Consider the following 26770-nt stretch of genomic DNA (forward strand, 5'->3'; position numbering starts at 1 on the left):
GGGGCGCTTTGCCCCCACAAATCCTGTTCTGCGATAATTGTTCTCTGAAAACCAAAATGAGGGGAGGGAAACCTGTCGCATATACATGATCAGCCGACTTGAATAAGATACTGGGGTGGGGGGCGGCCGACAGGCCCTGATAAGCCCCGCTCCACGTAGTTATGACGGGACGCACTCGTCAGCTTTGGTGGGAGCCCGACGGCCCTCAAATATTTTATTGAGGGGTGGGCGGCGGAAGGGACTTCGGCCCCTAGGAGTTGGCTACTATGTCCGGCAGCCATCTTCACAGCAACCCTGCAAGCCGGGACACTTTATCATTCCCCACATGCTGCGGGTCAAAGATGAGGAAAAGGAGCTTTTTTCCCTGTCAGTTCGTGGCGGACAACGAAGCAGGCCTGGGCTCTTCAACGGGCCTAAGTTCTCTCAAGCTACTAGCCGTAAACCATGGGCGTAGGAGGAGGAGGGGGGCAATTGCTCCCCCTGAATCAATACAAATTTGAGATTCTGCCCACCCAACAAAAACCCGCCCCTAATAAAAATCCGTCCTCAATCGCCTTCCCCTTGAAAGAGGACGGGCAAAAGGAGGAGAGCGGGGCAAAAAGGCGGGAAAATGCATTGATGGGGGGGGGCGTCGCGTGCGGGGCAAGGCAAAGAACAAAGCGGGTGGGAAGAAGACATATAGGGTGCGGGGTAGGAGAGGAGATCGTGGGGTGAAGAAGGGCAGCGGCGGGGAGGGAGGAAGCCGCGGCGGGGAGGCGGGGCCTGCTGGTGTCTCCACAGCCGCCTCAGGCGCGGCGCAGGGAGACGTTTCCCACACACTCGCGCTCCCTCAGAGACAACGGAGGCCTGTCAAGGCCGCAGCCGCCGCACCCCCGCGGCCTGTCTCTGTGGCGACCCCGCTCTCCTTCCTTCCAGCGACGGCGAAAAATGGGAATGGGAAGCCGACCCCCTTCCCCGCGAGTCCCAGGGCGGACCGACCAACCCACGACGACCGTGGGGGAAGAAGAGCCAAGATTCTGGCCCCGCGGCCATGAGGCGCCAGGCGGGGAGGGCAGCCCAATGAAGCACTCTCGCCTCTGGAGACACGCCATCCCGTCGCCGTTGGGCACGGCGGACAGATTACGAGCGGGATATTTCCGGTGGCCTTAACGCGGCTCGGCCTTTTCCTGCGCCCGTTTACCACGGAGGAAGAAAGCCGCCACTGGGTTGAATGGGGGCTACTCCGAAGTAATCGGGGCGTGTGTGGACAGTTAGCGCGCGCAGGCCGTGGGCAAGGGATTCACACGAGACACGCACATACATACAGGCACAGCCGATTTAAGGAGAAAACTGGCAAGGGGAATAATGATGATGATGGTACCAGCCCAATAATAATGATAATGGTACCCGCCCATCTGACTGGGTTGCCCCAGCCACTCTGGGCGGCTTCCAACATATATATCTTAAGGTTGGCTGGCTTCTGTCGGTATATGGAGCATAATTTGGCATAATACTACGCATCCGTAACTATTTTCCAACTTCCTGCAAAGAGGGTTGGGGGGGGGGTTGTTTGGAAAAACATGCCCAGCTAGGTTTCCCAAAGCCCACTTTGCAACTTGTCGAAAATGGGCAGCCCCAAACACGTGGGTCCTCGGCCTCAATTTGGAAGAAACTCGCATGTTTTTACAAATAAAATCTCTCCAATAAATAATAAAATCTCTTCAAACACACAACGTGCGTTGGAGCAGGCGTTTTTTAAAGGCTTCCCCATAATCTCTTCCTCCAGGTTGCAACGCAGGAGTTTCGTTTGTTTGGTGTACTGATGCACCTTCTGTCTCTCAAGGCAGTTCAGGATTTGGGTGAAATTCCAACATGCTTGGAAACGAAGGGAAACAACAGTCCATTGCCATCGTTTATTACTGTTGCAAGGAGACACCCGAGTGGTAGTCTTCTGAGCAAGAATAAACTCTTCCGATCGAGGACGAAATCGCCCCGTCTATTGTCAGCTGGACTAACGGAGCTCCACTGATTTCTGGGTGAAACTGATCCTGGCTTCCGATGGCAAGGAGCCCACACCAACTGGAGACGTATCAGATTTAGCCAGGCTGCATATTTTCCGTATGCGTTTAATCACCAACAAAATACCGTTATAATTTATGGTCCAGGGGCAGGTTTGGATGCAGCTACAGACGTATCTGGTGGCTGGTCGGTTGGTCGGTGAGTGCAAATATGAGACAAGTGACTGCACCTGTGGCCCGGGGCGGGGGAAGAACCCACAACAATCGTATTTTGCAACCTTGCATCTCATCACACAGAACAGGGATATTGTGATTATTATTTAGAGCTGAATGCGTGCATGTTGCATTTCAGCGCTTAGATGAAAAAAGGATCAAGCAGGAGTTGGTTGCATCTCTCATCAGGCGGCCTCAGCATCCAGGAAGCAACAGAGGTCCGACGCCTCGAGAATTAAGGTGTACATAACCGGGAATGTTTCTGGCCGCGATTGGTAGATTGCAAGGCATCACGTTCCTCCCTGGGGCTTTAAAATAAAAAAGGGGGGGAGAACCCACCGTTTAAGCTGTCCTGCTTGAATGGAGACGCAGAGTCGAGGGAGATCGCAGCTGGGAAGACAGGACCCGGCTGGTGTTTCCAGATATATATAGATATCTGTATATATGTATATGCATGCATATGTATGTACACACACACACACACACACACACACACACACACACAAAATACGTGTTCCTCAGGGGGCACCCGGCTTGGAGGTGAATGTGCTCTAGGGTCAAAGTCGTCCATCTCGCCTTTGCCATTGTTATTACTGTATTGTCGTTCTGATCCTGAAGACCCAGCCAGGTGGGCGGGGTATAAATAATAAAATTATTAAATATTTTTATTATTATTATTGACTCCAAAACACGTGCACATTGTCCCGGGTGGGAGTGGGGCAGCATGAATATCCCCTCCACACCCGCCACACATTTCTTTCCCTCCTTTTGGTAACCTTTTGGAATCCAGCAGGGGAGAGAAAGAGACGGGCTGGGGGTGGAGAGAGATGCCTTAAGCAACAACGATCCCCTTTCAGACCTTTAGCCTTGTTGCAGCGTTTATTTGTCTTTAAGATTTCGCCTGGGTTTGGGGCGGGAGGGAATCTCACATGGCCACATGACAGGAGGGGGGGTGAGAGAGAAAGAGAGAGAGAGAGAGATGGTGGGCCGAGAAAGAAGAGAGCTCGTTTTCCTCCACCCCACCCCGCAACCCTCTGCCGCCCTGGTAAAAGCGGACAGGATGGGTGGTAGCGATGACTGGTTAGTTCAGATACACAAATAACCCCACCCTTCCTTCTCCAGAACGATCACGGCTGCCTGGTGGTTCACCCTGCCCCCCCCATCAGTTCCCTTTAATTTCAGCTGCACCCCACTTCCTCTGGGACAACGGCTCGGTTTCTCGGTCGTGTCCCCCCCCCCCAAGACCCTTCCTCCCTCTCCTGCTGCTTGTCAGAGCACCTAGTGCTTGCATCACCCCTGGGGGGTGGGCAGGGAGAGTAGGTGGGGGAAAGAATGGTGAAAGCGCAGGGTGGCGTGTAATGTTGGGTAATTAAACCCCCACCCACCCACCTTTTTTTCCAATGGGGGTGTCACCCTGGAACGCAACCTGAGCGAAGGGAATAAGCTCCCTCTGTGTCTTGGGCTGGGGGGGGAGAGTTGATGGTCGGGGGGGAGGGCTTGGGGTTTTTAAAAAATGCCACTGGGCAGGCGATTTGCTCAGATGGCCCTATTTAAAGGGGGTGGGGGGTGAAAAGAACACCCAAGAAATCCAATTAAAGCAGCTCTGGCCAAAGAGCTATTTGAGGCATGAATATCTCCCCTAAAGCTGTAGCAATCATGTGGCATTAGACACTTCCGGAATCCTATAGCCAACTTGAAAAATCCCAGACCCCCTTTTCCCCTAATTTTTGCTCTGATCTGTAATTTTATCCACATTTGCACTAGTTTGAGCATTCTGGCTCTCCCATCTGAAAGCCTGCAATTACTATATAATTCTTCGCAATTTCACATGTCCTAATATGGACTGTAATTTTTGCGCAAGACAATTTCCTGCTATTTCAAGCATCAACATTGTCAAAGTTGTATGTACATAATAAATGGGAATATCAATGCATAGTTTTTAGCATAACATCTTGACTCCTCGATAATTATATCCGTTCGGAGCCTACGCAGAATTAGCCTGAATTGCACGGTAACTGCTGCTGCTTTAAAATTTTTAAAAATTACTCATAATTTTCCCAAAGATTACCAAGATCTCGAGTGCACAATGTCATCAGCGTAATGAAGAGTAAACATTTATGCTAATAATCTGCAATTTTTTCCCCATCAGCTATAAAGACAGAGGCTATATAGCAGAAAATTTCAGTGATATTCTGCAAGAGGAGGGCTGCGAAAAATCCTCCTGCGCTCAGAGGCTGAATTTCGGTTCCCAGGGACCTCAAGCCCACATTTTTGGGGAGTCCTTTGGATATTTATTCTTGTGGCGAGGCTCTTCCCCCCCCCAGCCTCCCCAACCTAACCCCGACCCCTCTATTCACCTCTTCCCCTCAACTTTTTCCTACCAACGTGCTGGTTCCAACCTTTTGCAATAAAGCAAAAGCGAATGGGGATTGCAGGAAAATTGACACCGAAGGTAAGTTAAGTGTGGTTGGGGGGCGCGGCGGGACGGGACCGGACGGGGAGTAACAGGCTTTCCTCTTTTTTATTTTTTATTTTTTTATTTTAAGTTCTTTTCTTTCTCCTCTTTCCACCCCCCGCCACACAACAACCCCCACTTTCATGGATACATTTTGCCTCTCGACCTTCCCAGCTCCGGGATAGGAGAAAAGGCGCAGGAGCTGGTGGCGCATCAACCAATTCTTCATCCAAAACTTCTTGTCTGTTGTGTCAAGATTAGTGTGTGTGTGTGTGTGTGTGTGTGTGTGTGTGTGTGTGTTGCATGAGGACGGGTGGGGAGGAGTGGCGCGGGGAGAGAAAGGGGTGCTCAATCCCTGAAGGTTTATTTAGTATACGAAGGTAAAGACGGGGAGGGGCGCGCGCTGGACTTCGAGGACTCTGCGAGTTGTTGAATATATATATATTTATATATGTCCCGGATCCACCTTTTGGTTTGTGTCTCCGTTCTTGAAGTAAAGCTGCGTAGGTAACAAGAGAGAGGCAGTGGCTATCCGTGGAGAACAAGCGTGACGGTGTGGTGCGCGCAGCCACCGAGAGAGGCTGACATTAAAGAAGGGTGGGGGGGGCTCCATTTCCAACGATACGGCCCCCCGCGCTTTCCTTTCACCTACCTGCTTTTAATAGCAAAAGGAGGACAAGAAGTAAAGTTGAGGAAGCCCCCACCCCCCGTTTCCCGTCGCCCCCTTCCTTGATTGCTCTCTCTCTCTCTCTTCTTTGATCATTTGCACTGATTTAAAGAGCTTTCTCTTCTGTAACATTTACTTGGGCATACCCAAGGTTCGCATGTGGGTAGGTGCAGATGGGTTCAAGGGGGGGGGACGACTTCGCACAGCACACCCTTCTAAGAATCTGCTCATGGGTGAAAGACGATGGCTAAATCGTTTGCAGGGACTAGTCGAGAATTTCCTTTGGTCATACGCGAGTGGGAAACGCATGTGTTGCGTGTGCTGGAAATATATATATAGACAGAGAGAGAGAGAATGGGAAGAAGGCAGATGGATGTAATCTGGATGAGATTTATATGTTGGACTGATTGAAAATGGAGAGATGCAGCTGGGCTTTGCTGTGGGAGACTGACAAGTCCCCAGCCATTGAGGGGGTTCTTTAATACGAAAGAGTTGTGGGTGGATATGGGGTTGGGGAGTGTGTGTGAAGATTTTTATTTTTTTTTAAGCAGGACATATTAAAGAGGTATCTGTTGTTTGGCAATTTTGCTAAGTCGGTCTTCATTACTTCAACATTGTGCATTTGCTAATTTGGAAGTCCGCTCTTTTTTTTTTTTAAACCCCCCCCCCCCTCTTTGACAGCCCGGGCTCCGCACACCTGCAGGCAATTTGCTGCGCTCCACTCTGCAGAGTAGAGAATGGAGCGGGAAGGGATGGCAGCTCTCTCGCACCTATTTTATTTCTTTCTGTCTCACTCTCTCTCTCTCTCTCCTCCCTTCTTCTTCTTCCCCATTCTCAATGCACAGCAAATTTGGCTTTCAGTGCGTTATCTCTTTTGTTAATGCAAAAAGATTCCCTGGGCGAAAAAATTGCTCATAATTACCAGAGAGATGGGAAAACTGCATTAGAATAAATAAACCTGAAATTACTGTAATTATGTTGTGTTTGATGGGCTCGGCTTGTAATCAAGAAGAGAATACAGTGAAATGATGCTGACCCTCTTGGGTTTTGCAGCTGTACGCGCACTTTGGGGTCTTTTTTAGCTGGGGGGGGGGAGAGGGAAAAAAAGTCATTTTGATTATCATTAAGCTGCGTGTAACCTATTGCAGAAGCGTTGGGAAATGAGGGGCTGGCGCTTCCTTTCCTCAACCCCCACTCCACCCCAAAATGGGGAAAATGCATATCCCTAAATTGCACATTTTGTAATTCATTTTTATATTTTATATTTTTTTGCCATGGGCAGATTTATCCGGGAGGGTTCTGTGTTTGCAGAGAGAGAGAGAACGGTGGGAAAGGCGTAATATTCGAAATCAGTTTTTAATCATTGTAATGAGGTATTGTTTCAATAGAAGCCCTTTCGGATGATTCAGAATTTAATTAATATCCTCATTACGAACATCTTCGAATCAGATATTTGATGAACTGCTTGTCAGTAACAAGGCAGAATTAATTAGGTCTGCGGTGAGATTAACATTTGCAAATGTACAGTTATAATAGGCGCTAACTCAAGCCCGCCTTCGTTGGGAGAAAACTAATAATTTCTCCATTTGGACGGTTTAGCAAGACCTTGATTGAATTAAGAGGAGCCGCAGCATAGGAGAGCAACCCCGCCAGAAGTTTGCTTGACCATCGCGGTTGGATTTCGGTTTTGTTTTCCGAATCATTCGCTCTCGCGTTCAGACAGGGGGCCTCTGGATTCGGCGTCAGGCTTATTCCCGGAGGGGGAGTGGAGGGGCGCGCGCAAAGCGGCCACCACCGGCTCCGCCATGTGTGGTTCAAGCGTCTCTGCTAACCACCGGGTGGCGGCCAGATTTTGTCTTCGGGGGGATCTAGGAAACCAGTCAATGAGGTTTCAGGAAGCCCCTGCGGGCAGCTTCTCTCTTTCTTCCCCGGGGAATCCGGCGGGCTGGGATTCTCCCACGGCCTGGCTTGTCTCTCGCTCTTTCCTCCAAGCTGCTTCAGTTCCTTCTGCTGCCTTCCCACCCCCGTCCGTCCACCCCCCTACCCCCCCCCCACACACATACACACACACACACACACACACACCGCACTATGGTGCCTTATCTCCCTCCCGCTTTCCGTCTCTCTCCCAAGTACATTAGCCAGAGAGGGCCGCATCATTTGATCACTCATCGCCCAGAATTGAAAAATGGGTGCGTGTCAAAACAAAAATCGATACAATTTATCATTCGCTTCCTCCTCCAGCAGCCTCCCGGAAACCTACTCCCCCACCCCCGCAACACCCACCCACTTTTGCCTCCTCCTCTCCCCACCCACTCACCCCATAGGGAACTTGCAAACGGATGCAATCCTCAGCTTGGAGGGGGGGGGGGAGCGAAAGAGAGAAGGAACTTCCTTCTCTGTCTCAGAAACACAGAGCAAAGATGATCTTGCCAAGGCGGCGGGAAAGCCCTGGCTCTGGGATCTGGGTCCTGATCCCAGCGGTGATCTATCTAGTTTTAATCTTTCTTTTCGCTTGCTTTCCTCCGCCCGCTTGGTAGGACATACTGAACTTTGCCGGCGGAGTTTGCCCGAGCGAGGCATCTCGCTTGCCATTTGCCCCGAGGTACCAAACTACGACAGGCCCCACGTGCCGCTCCGCAAACTCCTCTTTAGTTCCCTGCAATGGGGACATAGGGAAAGTGTCCTCGTTCTGGCTCTGGGGTGATGAATTTGAAGGCTTATATGGGTTGGTTGTTTATTTATTTTTAATAACAACTAAGCGGAGGATGTGGGGTGGGCGGGGGTCGAGGGACATAATGCATCCTTCTGAGACTTCGGTGGTGTGCCTCAGAAATATCTATTGAATTTTGTTTTGTCCTGATGAGCAAAGAAAGAACCAACACACACACACACACACACACACACACACACAGCGGTTCTTCTCCAAAAGCGGTGGCGCTTTGATCTTCCAAAACCATGTGCAAGGCGCAAAAGCATGTGCAAGGCGCCCAAAGTTTCCTAAGCCATCCCCTCCCCTGATCTCTCACATACAGAGAGACCACCCATAGAGAAAGACAGTAAAACCACCTCCCAAACGGTGATCCACCGCTTTCCTCAATCCCTCGCCTTCCTCGCTGCCCTCCACCCCAATCTCGGTTTTATTTTCTTGCCCAGGCGCATTTGCAATGGCGAAACTAGGCTTTCTGTTACCCAGGTCAAAGACTCAGTTTGGCATCCCCCGTGCATGCTTGCCTACATACACACATACATGTGCGATGCCCATAGAAATCTTTCTCTCCCCGCCCCGCCCCCCATCTCCTTTCTTCCAGGTTCTCCTTCCCTTCCCAAGAACTGCTGTCCAAACAGATGCGCGTCTCCGAGGGGAAGGCTCCGCTGGAGCCGGTCCCAGCCTCCCGGATGCTTAATAGAGAGAGGCGGCATCGTGTTTTGGGGCTGGAAACGCGTGTAGCTGCCAATTTCCTCCGCTGAAAAGTTTGAGCTTGACGAAACGGTGCAGGAGGTAGTGACAAGCGGCGGCGCGTCTTTGGGGTTGTTTGGGGGAGGAATAATAAAAAAAGAGGAGAGCTAAAATTCAGGGCAGCAAGAGGGGGCAGAATGCTGCACCACACACACACACACACACACACGTGTGCTCCAAGCTGTCCCGAGCCATACGCTATAATAATAATAATAATAATAATAATAATAATAATAATAATAATAATAATATAGCCCTATTTGCGGTGGTAAACCTCAGGATTTCTTTATCTTTTGCAATCCCGCAGGACCTCAGCTCCTAGACCTCGGCGCCTCTGAAACCAGAGGCAAGCCCGTCTTTTTTTGCCCATTCCACCCCCTCCGTCCCAGTTCCTCTTGCTTTCCTCTAAGAAGGCAACCGCATACCTTTTCCCTAGCTAACACCTGTTCTGTCTCCTGAGCGAAGACCTACCGCAAGCGCGCACTCACTACATCCCCCCCCCCGCCCCCGCAAAGGGAAAGGCGATCGCGTAGGATGGAATTAAACATAGCACCTTGCCTGGAAAGCTGCCTGGGCGGAAAGTCTCTCCATATTTCAGCCCTTAGTTCGCTGGAGAGTTATTTATAGAAGCAACCATAATTTCAAGATTTTAGGGGGAGTTAGGGAACAAGCAAAGGAAAAGCGTTGTAGTAGATCGCAGCCCAGATTAGGTCTGGGCTTCACATGCACGCGCACTGTTGCGCTGCGTCGCCCCTGCGCCCTGCGTTTCCATTTGCAAGAGAGCCTCCCTTAATGCCCTGCAGAAGATCCGGCCCGGGCTTCTCACTTCAGAACTGAGCGTTCCCGTCGCGCATTTAAGGTGGTTTGTTTCCATCCGACCACCGTAGCGCAACCAGAATGGATGCAGGAACCAGGATCCTGAGCGCACAAGTCACCCTTGATTTCATTCCACACACTCACAATGCCTCGTTAGGGACTGTGCATTAAAGATCGTGCGGTTTCTTTCTTTTAATCCTTGCGCGCATCATAACAAGCCAAGTTACAAATTATTCTCTCCACCGCAGGTCACGTTTCCAATCCGTCAACTGCCTTTTTCTTCGTTTTTTCACGACTACGGATAGGATGACCTAAAGTCCCCGTGTCCCTTCATCATCCGCCCCCGGCAGGAAACATGGCACGGGCTCTCCCCCCCCCCCTTCCAAAACATAATTTCACACTATCAAAAGAAACTTTTCATCATATTGTGTGTGCAAATATTTTTAGGGCAGGGCCAGGACGGTGGCTGAATCAGGGCGGCGTTGGGTGGGCTTGTGTGTGTGTGTGTGTGTGTGTGTGTGTGTGTGTGTTTTCATCCTTTTGTTGTTGTTTATTCCTCCACCCCACCCCATATGAAAAAATGAAATAAGTTAATATCCTCAAATGCAAAACTAAACATTGACATTTTAGAACACTAAAGCAACAGCGCGGAATCCCAAGGCTAGTATCGCATTTTCCGACATAGAGCGCCAGAGAGGGTGGTTTGGTTTGGTTTTTTGTCCACAGGCAAAATCTCCAAGAATCTCAGCTTTCACAAAGCATCATATATTGTAGCCACGCCCGATTTAAATTTTAAAAATGCGGGGTGGGTGGGAGAAAGAACCCAAAACAATAAAAAAGCTAGTTTTTGTGCAACGTGTTCACAGGACAATATTATTATTATTTATTTATTTTTAAAAAATGTATAGCGACCAAAGGTTGCACTTGAAAATAAGCGCAGGGAGATTTCACATTGATAATTCCGTGGCGTTAAGAAATTGAGATTTAAAGCTGCGAAGCCCAATTGGCATCTAGTCAATTGGCTCATTAAAGGTAGCTGCCTGTAAACGGGCATGGTTACTTCGCTAAAAGCAAAGAAAACAACGCCTTGGCCTGACTCTGCTTCCAAAGCAAACTACCTTGCTTTATTCCCCCCCCCTTTTTTTTTTTAATTCTCTCTCTCAGTTATAATTAACGTGTCATGAGCGCTAAGCGGGTGGGGGAATAGATCTCTCCATAAATGCGTGTGTGAAACCCGAATGCTCCCGTTCCGGTCTGCCCCACACCTTCCCGAAACAGAAAAGCGAATGCACACAGATTAAAATTAAAATTAAACTGAGCGCCTGAGCATCTCCTCCCTCGTATGTGTGCGAGGTCTTCGACTTTGAAACAAACAGCATGAAAACAATGTCACTTCTGCAAACCAGATCTGCCCGTAAGTTTATTATTATTATTTTTTATAGAAAAATGCTTAGGACTCTCATAGTGGTAGATTTCAAAGTCAATAAATAATAATAATTTAAACAAAAAAAATCCCCCCTTTCCCTTTCGACAGAAGAAAAAAAAATATACACCGAGGACTAACAACGAACATTGTGGGAGGTGGCGGGGGGAATGGAAAGAAAAGAAGGAAGGAAAGAGAAGGAAAAGAAAGAAAGAAAGAAAGAAAGAAAGAAAGAAAGAAAGAAAGACGACTTGTGCCCCGTTTTTCGGAGACCAGAGGACTCGAGATGAAGGGAATGACCTACATTTCATTAGAACAGACACGAGAGACAGACAAGAAAGAGGACATAGATTCCTCCCCGCCCCTCTTCCTGGTACAAACAGATTATTCTTCTCATATTTTTTTCCTGATTGTCCAACTAAGCCGAGGGTTTTTCCGGCGCTGCTGGCAGGCTGTTGTCCGGCTGCTCTCGGGCCGATCCGTGGCTGCCGCGTCAGCTGTCTGCACTGGGAACCAGCCCCGCGTCGCATCTGTGCCTGCCTCGCCCGGCAGCTCAGCAGCGGCTGCGCCCAGGAGGACTTTCCCAAAGACTGTCCGCGCGTGGCGTGTCCTTTTTTCCTTTTAAAAAATTTTTTTTGGCTGGCGCCTCTTCCCACGTTGCCTTTTCTCAGGCTCCTTGGGTCGTACGTGCGCGCTTTCCCCAAACTAACCACAGTGTTCGAGCGCGTGCTTGTGTGGGGTGTTTATTAATTTTTTTTTTCTTTTTAAGTATTCTGGTTGATGCCGACGGGGAGATCGGCTTGTTGGTTCAACTTTTTCTTTCTTTCTTATTATTATTTAAAAAAGAAAAAAATAAAAAAACCGAAAACGAACGAAATACCAAACCCGAAAGAAAACCCCCTCCAAAAACCCCAATCACATCAGCTGAGGCTGCTGCATAGTTTCCTGGTGGGCCGAAGGGTACCAAGACGTGTAGCTGGGGATGTAAGTGGCCGGGGTCCCAGTGGAGGTCTTACCCGACGTCGAGGTGGTGTTCCAAACTGGGGGCACTGGGGGGGAACTGGCAGACAGGGACCTGCCGTTGGCCAGTGCGCTGCTTTCCAAAGCGGCCCCTCCTTGCTTCATCAGTTTCTTGAATTTGGAGCGCTTGTTTTGGAACCAGATCTTGACCTGTCCCCAAAGGCGGGGGGGGGGGGAGAGAGAGAGAAAAAAACGAAAGTTGAAGGCGCCAGCAGAGAAGACAAGCTAGACAGAATCCGGGAGGCAACAGGAAAAAGGGCACCCAGTGGCCAAGAGGGTCTCTGCCCGGAGAAATACGGTACCAGGCCCAAGGCAACGCTTGGCTGTGATTCCCCCACCCCTAGCGAGGGACGCTTGATTGATACCAACGCGCGTCTGTCGCTCGGGGGACCAAATTTCCGGAAATGGAGGCGCACTGCTAACTTCTCCCCTTTCTTTAGCGGACTTAAAAACCACACTCCCCGCACTAGGTCATCTGTAAACAAAGCAAAACAAAACAAAAATAGCTCCCCCAAAACAAATGCGTAAATGCATCAACAGCGAAGTGTGTGGGTCGTTCGAAGAGCCACAAGGACAGTTTAAAATAAAATTATATGCATGGATTGAGAGCAGGAAGGCCTGTTAGTTTCCATCTGAGGCAGCATCCGAGTTTTTTTGGGTTTTTTAAAGGCCTAGGAATCCTAAAGACAATCCCAACTACTGTTACTGAAATCACGCCGCCATCCTAAATTAAAGTTCCTGCGCCACAAGGAAGATGGGACGGCCTTGCTCCAAGAGAAGCAAGTTTCAGGAGGGTGATACATCACAGAGGCAAAAGGCCTCGGATCTCCCAGGTTCCAAAGCCCACGAGGGACCCAAGTCTAGACAAATGAAATATTTTATTTGGAGCAACTTAAACAAAAAGAATAAGAAAAATCGCATTTTGCAACGGGGATCAGTCTATTTGGGTGACAAATACACACACACACACCCTGTACATCTTTCTCAGATAGACAAAGGTGAAGATTTGATGGTGGTTGAGAAGATAAGGGCGCGCGCCTTTGTATGTGATTCGAGGGAGAGAGGAGCCTTCTTTTAACCCAAACCAAATAGGATCCTCCAAGACTTGAAAGATGGACAATTGAACCGCTGGAGGAGATGGTGAGATCCTTCAGAAATGGAGATCTAAACACCTACATCTTCAAGACATCACCTGGGCACCTTTGTTTGCTTGTTTGTTTGTTGGAGGGAGGGAGGGAGGGAGGGGAATTAGTTCCACTGGGTTCAGGAAGACCAAGTAAGCCAGGCATAGGATAAGGGCAGCTATTATTACTGGGGACACCATTCTCCCCAGAATTGCCCTTAAAAACGGGCCTGCCACTCTCCAGTGCCCCTCCTTGGAATTTTAACGCGGGGGTTGGAGAGATAGATAGATAGATAGATAGATAGATAGATAGATAGATAGATAGATAGATAGATAGATATCGACCAACTTTTTATGGCAAGCTCTTGAAGAAACATCAATGAGATTGGGGGTTTCCTAAATCTTAAGCGCGCTTGGGAAAGTAGGAGAGCGAACATGGTGGGGCAGCAGTGGAGCAGAAGAAGGTCTTTTTCGACTGATGCTTCGGAGGGCTCTCTGCCCCACCACCACCAGCAGCAGCCCCACCACCTACCCCGCCCAGCTTCCGCCGGGACCTTGCCTCTTGGGCCTGGGGAGATATGGCGAGCCGAGAGGGCCGCGGGCAGGCGAGGCCGCCAGGAAGTTGCTCGGGGCGCAGGGATGGGGTTGAGAGGGCGAAGGATGCTCTGGGGGTGCAGGTGCTGCTGGCGCTGCCTACCTGGGTCTGGGTGAGTCCCAAGGAGGCGGCCAGCTCGGCTCTCTCGGGCAAAGCCAGGTACTGAGTCTGCTGGAACCGCCGGTTCAAAGCTTGCAGCTGCAAACTGGAGTAAATAGTCCGGGGCTTTCGGATTTTCTTCCCTTTGCCGTTGAAGCGCACTTCTCCGCCTTCCACCACGGTGCTTTTCTCCGTCTCGGCCCCTGCAAGAAGCAAGAAAGCGGGCCAGTGAGGGACTGGATGACTGGATGGATGGATGGATGAGCAATGACCAGCGGTGCTGATGGTGCTGATGAGAAGGCAATCCTAACAAGGGCCCCAAATTTTCCTCCCAACAAATCCGTTGGCCTTGGAGGTGCCCCGGGAGCAGCCGTGTCAAGCAACCCTCCTTCACCTCCTCCTCCTTTTCCTCGCCACTCTCGAGGAGCCCCGGAGCCCGGTGGCTGCCTCTTCCTCTTCCTCCTCCTCCTCCTCTTCTTCTTCTTCTTCTTCTGCTGCTGCTCGGCAACTCCAGAGAGGCTGCTGAGTCCCGGAGGCTCGGTCGCCGGAGAAGAAAGAAAGTTTGCTATTTTTACAGGCGGCGGCACTTTAGGTTTAATTACCCTTAATTGCATACATTGTTTATAGCGCTACGCAATAAATAATTGCCGAGCCTAATAGGCGCACATCTGGGGGGGGGGTGGAGAGAGGGAGAGAGAGATTGAGGAGAGAAGAGAAGGAATTTCTTTCTGGGTTTTGCCAGCCGGGCATGGGGTGGCTTTGTGTACAAACTCCAGAGATCTTGGAGGTTTGGCTGGAGGAATTTGCTTGCTCTCTTGAGAACTGGGAAGGAGGAGGAGGAGGGGGGGTGTAGCTTGATAGCATTATTATTATTATTATTATTATTATTATTATGTTTTGCTTCCTTGGGGATTCCTTCCCCCCTTTCAGATCTTGTTCTTTTCTGGGAGGGGGTGTCGTTTGGTGCTTCCCAGAGCCCCCCCTTCCCCTCCCCCTCCCCCCGTTTCCTCCCCCTTTCTCCCCACAGAACCCAGCCAGCTCCCCTCCCCTCCCCTCCCCTCCCCTCTGCAGGCACGTACCTGTCTCCTCTAACCGGGTCTGAGCCAAGCTGGTGCTGTTGGGGTAGGACTGCACTGAGCTCATGTAAGGATTGGCCGCGTGGCTGCTGACCGAGTTGACATAGGGGTAGCCCAGCGGTCTGGAGAAGGACGAAGCTGCGCTGTAGGAGCTGTCCGGCTGCGAGTGGCCGGCCGAGTGTAAACAGTGCATGGAATAGTGTCCGTGAGACATGGGCGACGGCGGCATTTGCTGCCCGGGCGGCCCAAACTCCATAAAGACCGCCTTGCCGGAGACAGGGCTATTGAGGCTCTCTGGCATGGTAGTCATGGTCATTGCGCGCCGCTGCCTTGGGTGCCTCTCTCGCTTTCTCTCCCTGGCGATCTCTGTCTCTCTCTCTCTCTTCCTCCAGCCTGCCTTTTTGGGGGATCTCTCTCTCTCCCTTTCTCCCTCTCTCTTTCCTCTTTCTCTTTCTCTCTCTCTCTCAGGACCCAATTTAAGAGGCCCGGGGCTTTTCACTTTCCATTCATAAGAAAATGGAGTTTGTCTCTTTGAAAAAGTCTAAGGCATGATGCTTGGAGATCTACACAAACTCGCCTAAAAGCTTTGACTCAGCCAAAAGCGATGAATATGCATGAGCCCGCCGAGCTGATTGGCCCGCCGCCTGGCAGGATCGCGCGCGATTGGCCGGAGACGCTTTTCGGGGGCTCGCCTGCTGGACCCGAGCGAGCGAGCGAGAGAAAGAGAGAGAGAGAGAGAGAGACGCGAAGGAAGGAGAGAAGCAGCAGAAGGGAGGAAGGAGAGAAGGCAGAGACGACGGCGCCGAGCTGGACGGGGCCAGCGCGAGGGGGGCCGCCCAGAGACCCCTCCCTGGCCCCCAGGGGAGGAAGGAGGGGCGCAAAAACCCCTCCTATGGAGAGGGAAAGATACCAGGCTCCAGGACCCCTCTGACGTCTCCAAACGATTTTGCTATCTACCACCTCTAGCAGCGCCACCAACCTGATGTCAGAACATCAGATGGATTGAGAGAGAGGAAGGGGGCTCTCTCTCTCGCTCGCTCGCTCTCGCTCTCTCTCAGACCCCCTCCTACCCTTGCAGATCTCCCCCTTGGAGGGGGTCTCTCATAGAGAGATGGGAACAGATCGTCCAGCTTCTTCAAATATTATACAGTGGTACCTCGGTTTACAGACGCTTCAGGTTACAGACACCTCAGGTTACAGACTCCGCTAACCCAGAAATAGTACCTCGGGTTAAGAACATTGCTTCAGGATGAGAACAGAAATCGCGCGCTGGCGGCAGCGGGAGGCCCCATTAGCTAAAGTGGTACCTCAGGTTAAGAACAGTTTCAGGTTAAGAACGGACCTCCGGAACGAATTCAGTTCTTAAGCCGAGGTACCACTGTCTTAGGACCAGTAACTGGGACACGAGGTGTGTGCGTGTCCAGAAATAGTTAGCACCGCCTGAAGCCCACCACGCCCGCTGCTTATAAAGAAAACAGCAACTGCCACCGGCCTGCCTCTGCAAAGTTGTTGTGGTATATAGTCAGGTGTGTGCATTTGGGGCTGGGATGTTCCGCGGAGGGTGCATCTGATCAATTTCGCACCTGTTAGGGGATCCATTGTGTAGCAGCTCTCCCTCGTTCCCCCCAAAGGGGCAGCTGATGTCCTTGCCCTACCCAGTACAAAGGCTTCGTCGCTTATCTGAAGGAAGGGGTGGGGGAGATCATCACGGTCCCATTCTCTGGCAAAGAAGATACCCCACCGCCCCCGTTTTTTCCCGCAGGATGGGGATGCAGGAGACCTCAGAAGAAGCTGCTTTTCACAGGTTTACCTGGGAATCTTCGGGGATGGGGCTGTCATTCATGTTTTTGGTTTGGTCAGCTGAAAAAGTGTACCGACTTTAGCGCGAGCACAGAACTCTTCCGCAGACAGTATGGAAAGCAAACGCAGTGTTGGCTGCTGAGCCAAGACTGGTGAGAAAATGCCTTTTGCTGTCTTGAGACCCCTGTTAAAAACAAACAAACAAGGAATAATAACCTAACGGGAATTCCTTACCCCTCAGTTCCCTTCTTCTTCTTATTATTATTATTAATATTATTCTACCACCTACAATCAGGATTTCAGTGTTTGGGGTGAAGGAAGGGTTCTCATTTTGTCATCCTTAGCGAGCAGGAGGTCCACCATGAGAAGTACTTTTCGGGTTACATTTCTGAAGTCAAACTTTGACGAAGAGTTCTGTGTCATTGGGAAGCTGGCTCTTTCTCTAACAGCAGGCCTGCTCAGCTTGGAATGGGGAAATAAATCAGCGGCTTCCTTTCCAGGGCAGCTAGCCAAAGGCCAGCTGTTTTGTGCTTCCGGGGGCGCAGGGGGGGGGGAGCTCAACCAGAGTAATACTCCTCCCCGATCTACACACCAAGCCACCCAGAGACGGAAGCGACTTGCGTGTTGTCCTGATCCCGTTCCCTTAAAAAGTCGAAGCCCGATCCCCGCCTCTTCCCCCTTGGCCAAATTCTCTCTGACCAACCAGAACCAAAGTGTTGGCTGACGGGGGTGCGGGGGGTGGCGATAGTGTGTGGGGCGCTTCAGGGCCTCTGCCAGGCAAAGGCCTTCTGGGCTGAATCCCAACTGACTTTTCGTCGTCTAAATAATTAGAAAGCGCCTGCTAATTATTTCTCTCCCCCCACCCCACCCCACCCCACCCCACCCCGCTCCGCTTCCATCATTTCGCTTGAGCGCGCCAGATCCGGGAACCGCTGGCGGCGGGGGTGGAGGCATGATGATCTTGAGGAAAGTTCACACGTGCAGCAGTATTAGTTACTGATTCCTTTGATTAAATGCTAGTCTCAAGTGCTCTGATCCACAGCTGAAGGCGGCCCTATTAGCATAACACTGATGTTTAATTTTCATACGCGTAATTAGCCATCTATTTAACACTCATCGCGGCGCGCGGCGCCTTTGCAGTCTAAAACAGCCTGGGGGTGAGGAAGAGATCGAGATCTATCTATCTATCTATCTATCTATCTATCTATCTATCTATCTATCTATATCTCCATCTATATATAAAAACCCCACCCCCACGCTTTGGCCTGAGCTGAACTTCTCCTTCTCCCTCACCCTCCTCCGCCCCTCGACAGCGGTCACACCTTGCTCCGTCAACGAGCCCACTCTATGCAATCAAGCGCACATTTTTGGCACAGGGAGAACACCAATGCAAAATGAACATTCCGCACAAATTACATTGCTGGTGGCGTTACAGATATTAGTGGGGAGGCCTCCCCTCCCCACGGGCGCGCTCGCTCGCTCGCTCGCTCTGTGGCTCACTCCTTTCCCAGAGCCTGAAAGCAGCTTGCTCGCTGGCTGGCTGGCTGGAGAAAGAGAGATGGTGAGAAGGAAGCGGAACAACTGAGACCTAAGTGAACGCCGTGCTCCAAATCCAAATAACACTGAGGCTGAAATCCCTTGGGGGAGTGTCTGAGCCAAACTGGAAGGGATCCACCCAGCCTGCCTCCCTTCAGCAGATCACCTTCTTCGGCGGGTCAGGGAATTGAGAGACTTCCCTGTCCACAAAACTCCCACCCCACCCCACCCCGTCGGTGAAAAGCCCGTCTAAGCTGCCGAAAGAAGTAGAGTTGCGCGTTCTCCAGCATCCACGGTTCCCTCCAGCAGCAGGAGAAGCAGCAGCCCCGAAGGAGCTGCGCACCTGAGGAAGACCCAGCCGCCGCCTTCTCCCCGAGGAGCCCCGAGCTGTAAGTGGACCGGCCGGGGAGGCTGAAGGTGGAGATGGAGGAGGAGGAGGAGGAAGAGGAAGAGGGTAGGGAGACTTTGGTCGGATTCCTCGCCCTAGACAACAACCGCGCGCGCTCAAGTTAGCTGAAGTTTCCCCAAACTGCCCAGAACATGGGGAAGAGAAAGTTGGGAGGCTAAGCTGAACACATCTTGTGTGGGTGGGGTGGACATCTGGGAAAAGGAGGAGGGGGAGGAGCAGCAGCAGCAGCCTGGAGTCCAGACACTTCTTTACAGGGGGGGGGGGCGAGGGGAGACGGGTGGCAGAAATCTGCAATCAGTTGCGGACTGTCCCCATCTCCGCAGCACCTCGCGAATAATCCGGATTGATTTTCTAGCCATTGGGCGAAGGATCCCAGCAGGACCTAACGCTCAAGTGTCCTCTTAGCTGTACCAAGTGGGGATGTTTACATTGGGTGGGTGTGTTTGTTATCCCCCTTCCCCCAAGAAACACTCTCTCTCCCTCCCCCTCCCCCCCAGGTCCCCTTAATGGAAGATTTCTGGGTTAAACCTCAAGCGCCTTAGTTTAGCCATCCTTCTGACCAAAGGCGACACACTAATAAACATACACAAGAGAAGGGGCATAGTGCACTCACCCCCCCCCCCCGCGCTCGCGTGACTTGAATCGAGCTTTCTGCTACTTGAGAAATTGCATACAGAGAAATCCCAGACGTTATCCTAACCAAACTTTCCTTTGAAGTACAGGTGAAACTCGAAAAATTAGAATATCGTGGAAAAGTTCATTTATTTCAGTAATTCAACTTAAAAGGTGAAACTAATATATGAGATAGACTCCTGACATGCAAAGCGAGATATGTCAAGCCTTTTTATTTGTTATAATTGTGAAGATTATGGCGTACAGCTGATGAAAACCCCAAATTAACAATCTCAGAAAATTTGAATATTGTGAAAAGGTGCAGTAGCTATTCAATCCCTAACACCTGCAGTGGATTCCTGAGCCTTTAAATGGTCTCTCAGTCTGGTTCAGTAGGAAGCACAATCATGGGGAAGGCTGCTGACCTGACAGTTGTGCAAAAAGCCATCATTGAGACCCTCCATAAGGAGGGAAAGCCTCAAAAGGTAATTGCAGAAGAAGTTGGATGTTCCCAAAGTGCTGTATCGAAGCACATTAATGGAAAGTTAAGCAGAAGGGGAAAGTGTGGAAGACAAAGGTGCACAAGCAGCAGGGATGACCGCAGCCTGGAGAGGATTGTCAAGAAAAGACCATTCAAACGTGTTGGGGACTTTCACAAGGAGTGGACTGAGGCTGGAGTTAGTGCATCAAGAGCCACCACACACAGATGGATCCTGGAGATGGGCTTCAAATGTCATATTCCTCTTGTCAAGCCGCTCCTGAACAAGAAACAACGTCAGAAGCGTCTTACCTGGGCTAAAGAAAAAAAAAAGAACTAGTCTGTTGCTCAGTGGTCCCAAGTCCTCTTTTCCGATGAGAGCAACTTTGCATCTCATCTGGAAACCAGGGACCCAGTGTCTGCAGGAAGAATGGGGAGGCACAAAATGCCAGGTGCTTGAAGTCCAGTGTGAAGTTTCCACAGTCTGTGTTGATTTGGGGAGCCATGTCATCAGCTGGTGTTGGTCCACTGTGCTTCATTAAGTCCAGGGTCAACGCCATCTACCAGGAGATTTTGGAGCACTTCATGCTTCCTTCCGCAGACGAGCTTTATGGGGATTCTGACTTCATTTTCCAGCAGGACTTGGCACCTGCCCACACTGCCAAACGTACCAAAACCTGGTTCAATGCCCATGGGATTACTGTGCTTGATTGGCCAGCAAACTCTCCTGACCTGAACCTATGGGGCATTGCCAAGAGAAAGATGAGAGGCATGAGACCGAGCAATGCAGAAGAGCTGAAGGCTGCTATTGAAGCTTCCTGGTCTTCCATAACACCTTAGCAGTGCCACAGGCTGATAGCATCCATGCCACGCCGCATTGAGGCAGTAATTGATGCAAAAGGGGCCCAAACCAAGTACTGAGTACATATGCATGCTTCTACTTCTCAGAGGTCCAATATTGCTCTATTTGCAATCCTTGTTTTGCTGATTTAATTTAATATTCTAATTTTCTGAGATTGTTTGTGGTTTTCATCAGCTGTACGCCATAATCATCACATTTATAACAAATAAAGGTTTGACATATCTCGCTTTGCATGTCAGGAGTCTATCTCATATATTAGTTTCACCTTTTAAGTTGAATTACTGAAATAAATGAACTTTCCCACAATATTCTAATTTTTCGAGTTTCACCTGTAAGTCAGATTGACCTGACTGGAACTAACTTTAAAACCAGCACTTTTAGAACTGTAGATTTAATGCAAAGTTTACCGATCAGTTGCAACTAGCTTGTGAGAAGTCTTTCCTGAAAGCAACCACAAAAAACAGCAGGATTTTTTTTTATTTATTTTTTTGCGGGGGGCAAGATTGCCCTGATGGACCCCCCCCCGCCCGATGAACTCCTGGTTAGTTAAGTTATAGGGTTCTGGGCTCGAATTGCTTCCGTCCTCTTGAAGTGTAACTGCGATCCTAAAGTATTATGAAGCGTATCCCATGCGATCTAGTGGGACTTCTGCGTCGACATGTTAAGGGACTGTGTTTTTAAGCAGTCCTCCCAGAGGGGCGAAGGTGCGGAGTATGTCCCACTGAACATAGCCGGACTAGTAGAGCTACTTAGGATCGGGCTAAATGGGCTTTGCGGAGAAATGGATTTGAACGGAGGTGTGCAAATACTCCAACTTCCACGGTGGTCTTGGGAAGCACCGGAGCAGGAAGGAACCTGTCGAAGGCGAAGAGTTTGTCTCATCCAAAAATACATCAAGGTTTGCTTTTCAATCGGGGGTCGTGAAAAGAAATACCAGTTGGGCGTTGAAAGGCCCTCCAGGAGACGGGCAAACTTGGGGGGGGGGTCTGGCCGAGGGGCAGCCTCTTGCAGTATCCCACGTGTAGAGGAGCAAAAACCACAGCAGAGCCCCCCCCCGCTCCCTTTAAACCTTCCTGCAATCACCTTTATAATTAGGATTATAAATGTGTACCATAAATGCCACCACCTCGCTCTAATTGCTACGCAAACAGCTTGTTACCGCAGCAGTTGGTAGAATCCTGCCGTCCTAATAAAATTAACCTGGGTTGGTGCGGAGAGAACCTCGTGGAAAACATACGCTCTCTAACCCGAGAGGGAGAGGCGGGCCCAATCCGACGCATTAGAGCGCAAGCCCCTCGAGGCTTACTCAGAAGTAAAATCCCGTTGAGCTCAATGGGTTTGACTCCCAAGTCAATAGGTTCACGGTTTAAAAAAATAATAATGTCGCAGCAGCAGACAGAAGCCTCTGATGGAGAAGACTGGCTGCTGTGGTTACTGCTTCTGAAAACCCCAAGGGTGTTCTTTGGTGTTCAAAGGATCTCTCTCCGGATCCTTTCCGGCAGTTTCTAAGGGATCTGATTCTGCCACTAGATGGCTGGGTGAGTTTCTGACTCGTAACCTCTCCACAATGGCAACCAACGCCAACCTGTAGCAAGAAACCCTGCGATAGATCCGTATGTGTACACAACAGCAGCGTTCACACGTCTCAGTGTACACGAAGTCTCCTGGGGGCTCCAGCAGGTAACTGGATCTCGTTGTCCCTGAGCCCCCATTTGCACTTGGTGGTCGTCCCCCCCATCGCTCACCCATTTAGCGCTTGGATGTGGTTTCTGGACTTCAGGATTCTAGTCAGAAACAGAGTGGAGCCCACCAGGGGTTGCAGGATAGCGCGGCCTTCTGGGGTGGCAGTGATAATAAACCACAATGAACATTGTACCGCCTTGGAGAAGACACCGGTTCTTAGCCTCAGTTATAATCTGTGAAATGGGAATATTCTCAGCCTGGCTTCCCAGGGCTGGTGTGAAGAGCCAACAAGAAGTAGCAATCATAAAGTAGCTTCGCTAGAGCATAAGACTCTAGGGTTGTGAGCTCGAGCGCCACCTTGGGCGCTGCAGGGGGTTGGACTAGATGACCCTCGGGAGCCCCCTTCTACCTCTACAATCCCATGATTCTAGGACATCGGGCTGAGTTTCGACGGCGCTGCGGTGGGGCTTCTTTCCCAAGACGCGTGCATAGGATTGTCACTTTTCAGTGCACTGGCCAGGCCTGATCCAGGCCACGTCAGGCTGCCAACTGGAGGTGCGCTCTTGGCTGGGAGCAAATCCTGTTGACCTTAGTGGGGTTTTCTTCTGCCTAGGCACCCGCGTAGGGCCGCACAGTAAGTTCTTGTATGTCCCACTGATTCCAGTGGAATGGGAGACGTGCTTAACCCATGGGGTGTCAAAGCGCGCAGCTCTGGCTGGCTTGTACCCACTGAAGGCAGAAGCAGAGACTCCGGCCTCTCTTTAAACTCAGCTATTATTGATTCCAGAGCTTTTGAGTCGGGTTACTTAAAAGAGTTTCCTCTCCTTTCCCCACCCAGTATAGAACTATTAAACAGCAATCCTTATCCTTCAACATCGGTCTTTCATTTTCAGTTCATAAACGATGCAATCCTATACGCATTTAGCTGAGGATAATATCCCATTGAGAACTCTTACTTCTTTTGGGCACAACTAGATTTAGCGAAACCTCCATCTGTTTAAAGTTGTTTACAGGATCATAGTAGCCCCCAAATCAGACCCATAACTCCCAATTAAGTCCCCTTGGGGCTGATGCCCCCTTTACGCGCGCTAGGGGGAAATCCTATACCCACTTCCCTGGCAAAGAAGCCCCATTGAACTCCCAGGGGTTTCTATTCGAGTAAGTGTGTTCAGTACAGGATTGCGCTCCGAGGCGCGCAGATGGGACGCAATCCCACCGTAGCCTGGCGGTTACATTTGTTTACTTCTTATCTCATTTCTTACCCCACCTTTCCCCCAGGGAGCTGGAGGTGGCCTAGGCGGGTCTCCCCCTCCCCCCAACTGTAACCTCACAACAACCCCGCGAAGTAGTTTAGGCTGAGAGGCAGTGTCTGAGAGGCGCAAGGCTCACCATGCGTCTGCGTTGGGCAGGGGGAGGCTTGCTCGTTTAATCTGGCGGCGGCAAATCAACTCGAGTTAATATTTCTACAGCTCGGAAGGTCCCACTTGGCCTTGAAGCTCCGATCTAAGGAGTCGTGAGAAGTGGTGTTTGGTCTGAAAAGACAGTCCTGTATAGGGAAGCCTTTTAATGTTTACTGTTTTATTATGTTTTTATAGATGTTGGAAGCCGCCCAGAGTGGCTGGGGCAACCCAGACAGATTGGCGGGCTACTGTTGTTGTTGGTTTATTTCCTCTTTTTTTGTTTGCAAATGCCTCGCCAAGGTTCCACACCCAATTCTCTCTCTATCTCTGTCTCTAAGAGTTGCAAGCTGCCTTAAAACCCCAGCCCATTGCAAAAGGGAAAAAAATTAAAAGCTGTCACTTTGCAAGGACTCAGGCAGCAGCAGCAAACACCCAAACAAAACCACAGCGGAAATGTCCCCGGCCTCTCCGCGGCCACCGCACACAGCCGCGCACACGCCGCCTTTGAAAGGGCAGCGGAGCTGTCGCCCGCACCTCTCCGGCAGGCAGCAAAGGCTGCTGTGCGCCCTAGTCTGGCCGGGCAGGGCGCGCGTGTGCATATGTGCCGGGGGAGAGCCCTCTCTTGAAGAGCCCTTTTCATCTCCCGAGGGCTGCCAGCCAGGACAGTCCAGGGGAGCGCTTGATCCTCGAAGCGGGTGTGTGTCAGCCGTCAAAGCACCCTCTCGCTTTTTTGCTTTTTTTTTTTGGAACCCGATTTGAATCTCAAAACGCTTCCTTTTCTGCATTCAGGCGGCGTGATTAGGAAGCACCTAATTGCAGATCATCAAACCCCTTCCTTCCTCCTTTGGGCTCTCAGCTTGGGGTTTGGGGGCAGCTGGAGATTTGATTCTGAGGCGGGCAGATCAGAGGACAGTCTCTTCCCCCCTCCCCATTCTCCCCTCCCCACCCCTCTCCAGCCAACCTACCCAATACAAATAAACAAATCTCTTCCCAGCATGTGAGGCTGCCCATCTGGGAGCAGAAGGCCGCCCTGTGCAAATTCACACACACACAAAACGAAGGCAAAACACAATGTCTTCCTAAAAGCAGAACTGAAAAGGAGGAAGAAAGGTATGTTTACTAGACCAGCTTCCCACCTAAAAGCTAGGAAAAGGGAGGATTATTAGCCCTCACCCACCTCCCCGCAATAAGGCAAGCAGAGAGCTGCTTTCAAATATTTGGGGTAAAAATAATAATCAGTGAACGTTTTATAAATCGTTTCTAAAAAGTCACAGCGGTTTTTTGAAAGCAACGAAAAACCCCCAAAACGCGATTGTTGTACCCAGAACGCGTCTACAAGAACAAAAACGCTTGTTTTGTTTTAAAGTTGTTGTATTTTTGTTGCTGTTGTTCTTTCCGGAAAGTGGTTTTACCCTATATAGGTCCCTATACAGGGTTGGCTTTTTCTCCTCGGAGAGTGCCTGTGCACACTCCCTACATACGTCAAACTCTGGAAACACGCAGAAGATAACTCTAAACCTGGAAGAAACGCGACACCCACCCACCCACCCGTGTTTAGATGTCACAGCTGCCAAGCGCCAAATCTAAGGGAGTGAAGGAGCGGGAGGAGACGTTATAGTGCCCAGTGGCGTAGCGTGGGGGGTGCAGGGGGGGCCGGCCGCACCGGGCGCAACATCTGGGGTTAGGGCAAATCCACGGGTTAGGGGGCGCAAATCCACGGGTTAGGGGGCGCAAATTACTTGCCTTGCCCCGGGTGCTGACAACCCACGCTACGCCACTGATAGTGCCAAGAAGTTAAATTAATTTAAGAACGAGAAAAATATGGAGGGTGGTGGAGAAAATCCTGCTGCAGAGTTCGGCTCTTTGAGCAAACGAGAGCGACGCTCAATTGCATTTGGGAAATTGAGGCGCTGCGCTCTGCGTCTTTGTCCAGCATCTCTCTGCTGGAAGAGAAATGAGAATCATCATCATCTTCTTCCCCCGCCTCCTTTCTTGTCTTTTAGGGGACCGTTCCCCATGGCAACTTTCCCTCTGGCCTCGCCAGATTCCACCCAGCTCGTTGGGCCTGATCCAAGAAATAAATCCAATGCGTTGGAGCGTCTCCTCTTGAGGGTCCCCTGGAGTCGCCTCCAAGTTGGGGCACTTTCCTCGCGCTCCTCCTCCTCCCTGGCTCTGTCCGGCGAGTTTTCCTCGCCACGCGTGCCCAGCTGCGCCTTAACTCTCCCCGGCTACTTGGGTCAGGATTTCTGCTCCTCTCGAAGTAATAACGACGGTGTGCTCGAACTGGGCAGATCTGAAACACACAAGCAGACGCAGTAAGTGGCCAAGGGCCAAAGAGTAACCGAGCTTTATTTACTGGCGGAGAGATATATAATTTCGAAAGAAAACCACTCAAGGAGGCAACTTCCGCTCTTTCCCCTAGCCAGAGAGAGATAAAACCGATTTAAAACTAAGCAACAAACTACAACTTTTGTTAAAAAAAGAAAAGTAGGCACCTTTTATTGTCCACGGATACTGCGGTCCATTTGTCCTTTAGGATTTTAAATTCGTAAGATCCTTCCATGAGGATTGGTTCTGCCATGTAGCAAAAATAAAACAGAAACGAGGTAAGAGTTTGTCCACTGGCCTGCAAGCCAAATCTATTCCGGACCCAGACAAAATGCCCGATATTTTATTTTTACTGTGCGTTCCCCGTCCCCCACCTCATTGGAAACAGCCTAAAAATAAAACCAAAGAAAGCAGCCCCTGAACTGAGGAGGAGAAAGTGGCAACCTTCAGGCTTGAACTTGGGTGTCTTCTGTTTTTAAAGTGCGAAGAAGGGCATTTTAATCAAGCTTTAATTAAGATCCCCATGGATCATAACAGCCAAAGCGCCAGCCACTCTCCTCCAAACAGCAGATAGGATAGAAATATTAGTTGTTGTTTTTTCCCCCTTTAAGAGCAGGCTTTAAAATGTTCATTAAATCAGCAAAACAACAATTTTCTTATTTTCCTCTAATTGCCGCGCCATTTAGGCGCGCCGTGAGCGCGGAACACATTTTTTCCC

The 26770-nt window shown here is 50.4% G+C and overlaps 2 protein-coding genes and 1 long non-coding RNA gene across 8 annotated transcripts in view; 1 reads left to right on the top strand and 2 right to left on the bottom strand.

Moving 5' to 3' along the window:
• LOC309335590 overlaps nucleotides 1-26770 on the top strand; it is a 259519-nt gene that overhangs the window by 177543 nt on the left and 55206 nt on the right. The gene's annotated exons all lie outside the window — the stretch shown is intronic.
• DLX1 (distal-less homeobox 1) lies at nucleotides 11659-15955 on the bottom strand. Of its 2 annotated transcripts, none has more exons than XM_081849650.1 (3): nucleotides 14948-15955; nucleotides 13872-14071; nucleotides 11659-12201 (listed from the first exon to the last, which is right to left on the bottom strand). In XM_081849650.1, exons 1-3 carry the CDS (start codon nucleotides 15258-15260, stop codon nucleotides 11947-11949), a joined length of 768 nt encoding a protein of 255 aa, XP_081705776.1. In that variant the 5' UTR covers nucleotides 15261-15955; the 3' UTR covers nucleotides 11659-11946. The 2 variants fall into 2 exon arrangements, with proteins under 2 accessions (XP_081705776.1, XP_081705777.1); XM_081849651.1 differs by lacking the exon at nucleotides 14948-15955 and adding an exon at nucleotides 14263-14639.
• The window catches only part of METAP1D (methionyl aminopeptidase type 1D, mitochondrial), a gene marked incomplete at its 5' end in the record, with an annotated part of 101123 nt that continues 99861 nt past the window's right edge, over nucleotides 25509-26770 (bottom strand). For all 5 annotated transcript variants that reach the window (XM_081846438.1, XM_081846437.1, XM_081846436.1 and 2 more), the window contains 2 exons: nucleotides 25509-26017; nucleotides 26220-26298. In XM_081846438.1, coding sequence (XP_081702564.1) covers nucleotides 25939-26017; nucleotides 26220-26298 — 158 coding nt within the window. In that variant the 3' untranslated portion in view covers nucleotides 25509-25938. The remainder of the gene's footprint in view (nucleotides 26018-26219; nucleotides 26299-26770) is intronic.

This window comes from Podarcis erhardii (assembly GCF_964252035.2).
Source record: "Podarcis erhardii genome assembly, chromosome: 1".
NCBI classification, from domain to species: domain Eukaryota; kingdom Metazoa; phylum Chordata; class Lepidosauria; order Squamata; family Lacertidae; genus Podarcis; species Podarcis erhardii.

Coding starts and splice junctions, on each gene's coding strand:
- DLX1 (XM_081849650.1), bottom strand. CDS start 15,260: ATGACCATGACTACCATGCCAGAGAGCCTCAATAGCCCTGTCTCCGGC. Junction 14,072..14,947: donor GACCCGGTTAGAGGAGACAG/GTACGTGCCTGC, acceptor TGCTTCTTGCAG/GGGCCGAGACGGAGAAAAGC. Junction 12,202..13,871: donor TGGGACTCACCCAGACCCAG/GTAGGCAGCGCC, acceptor CTTTGGGGACAG/GTCAAGATCTGGTTCCAAAA.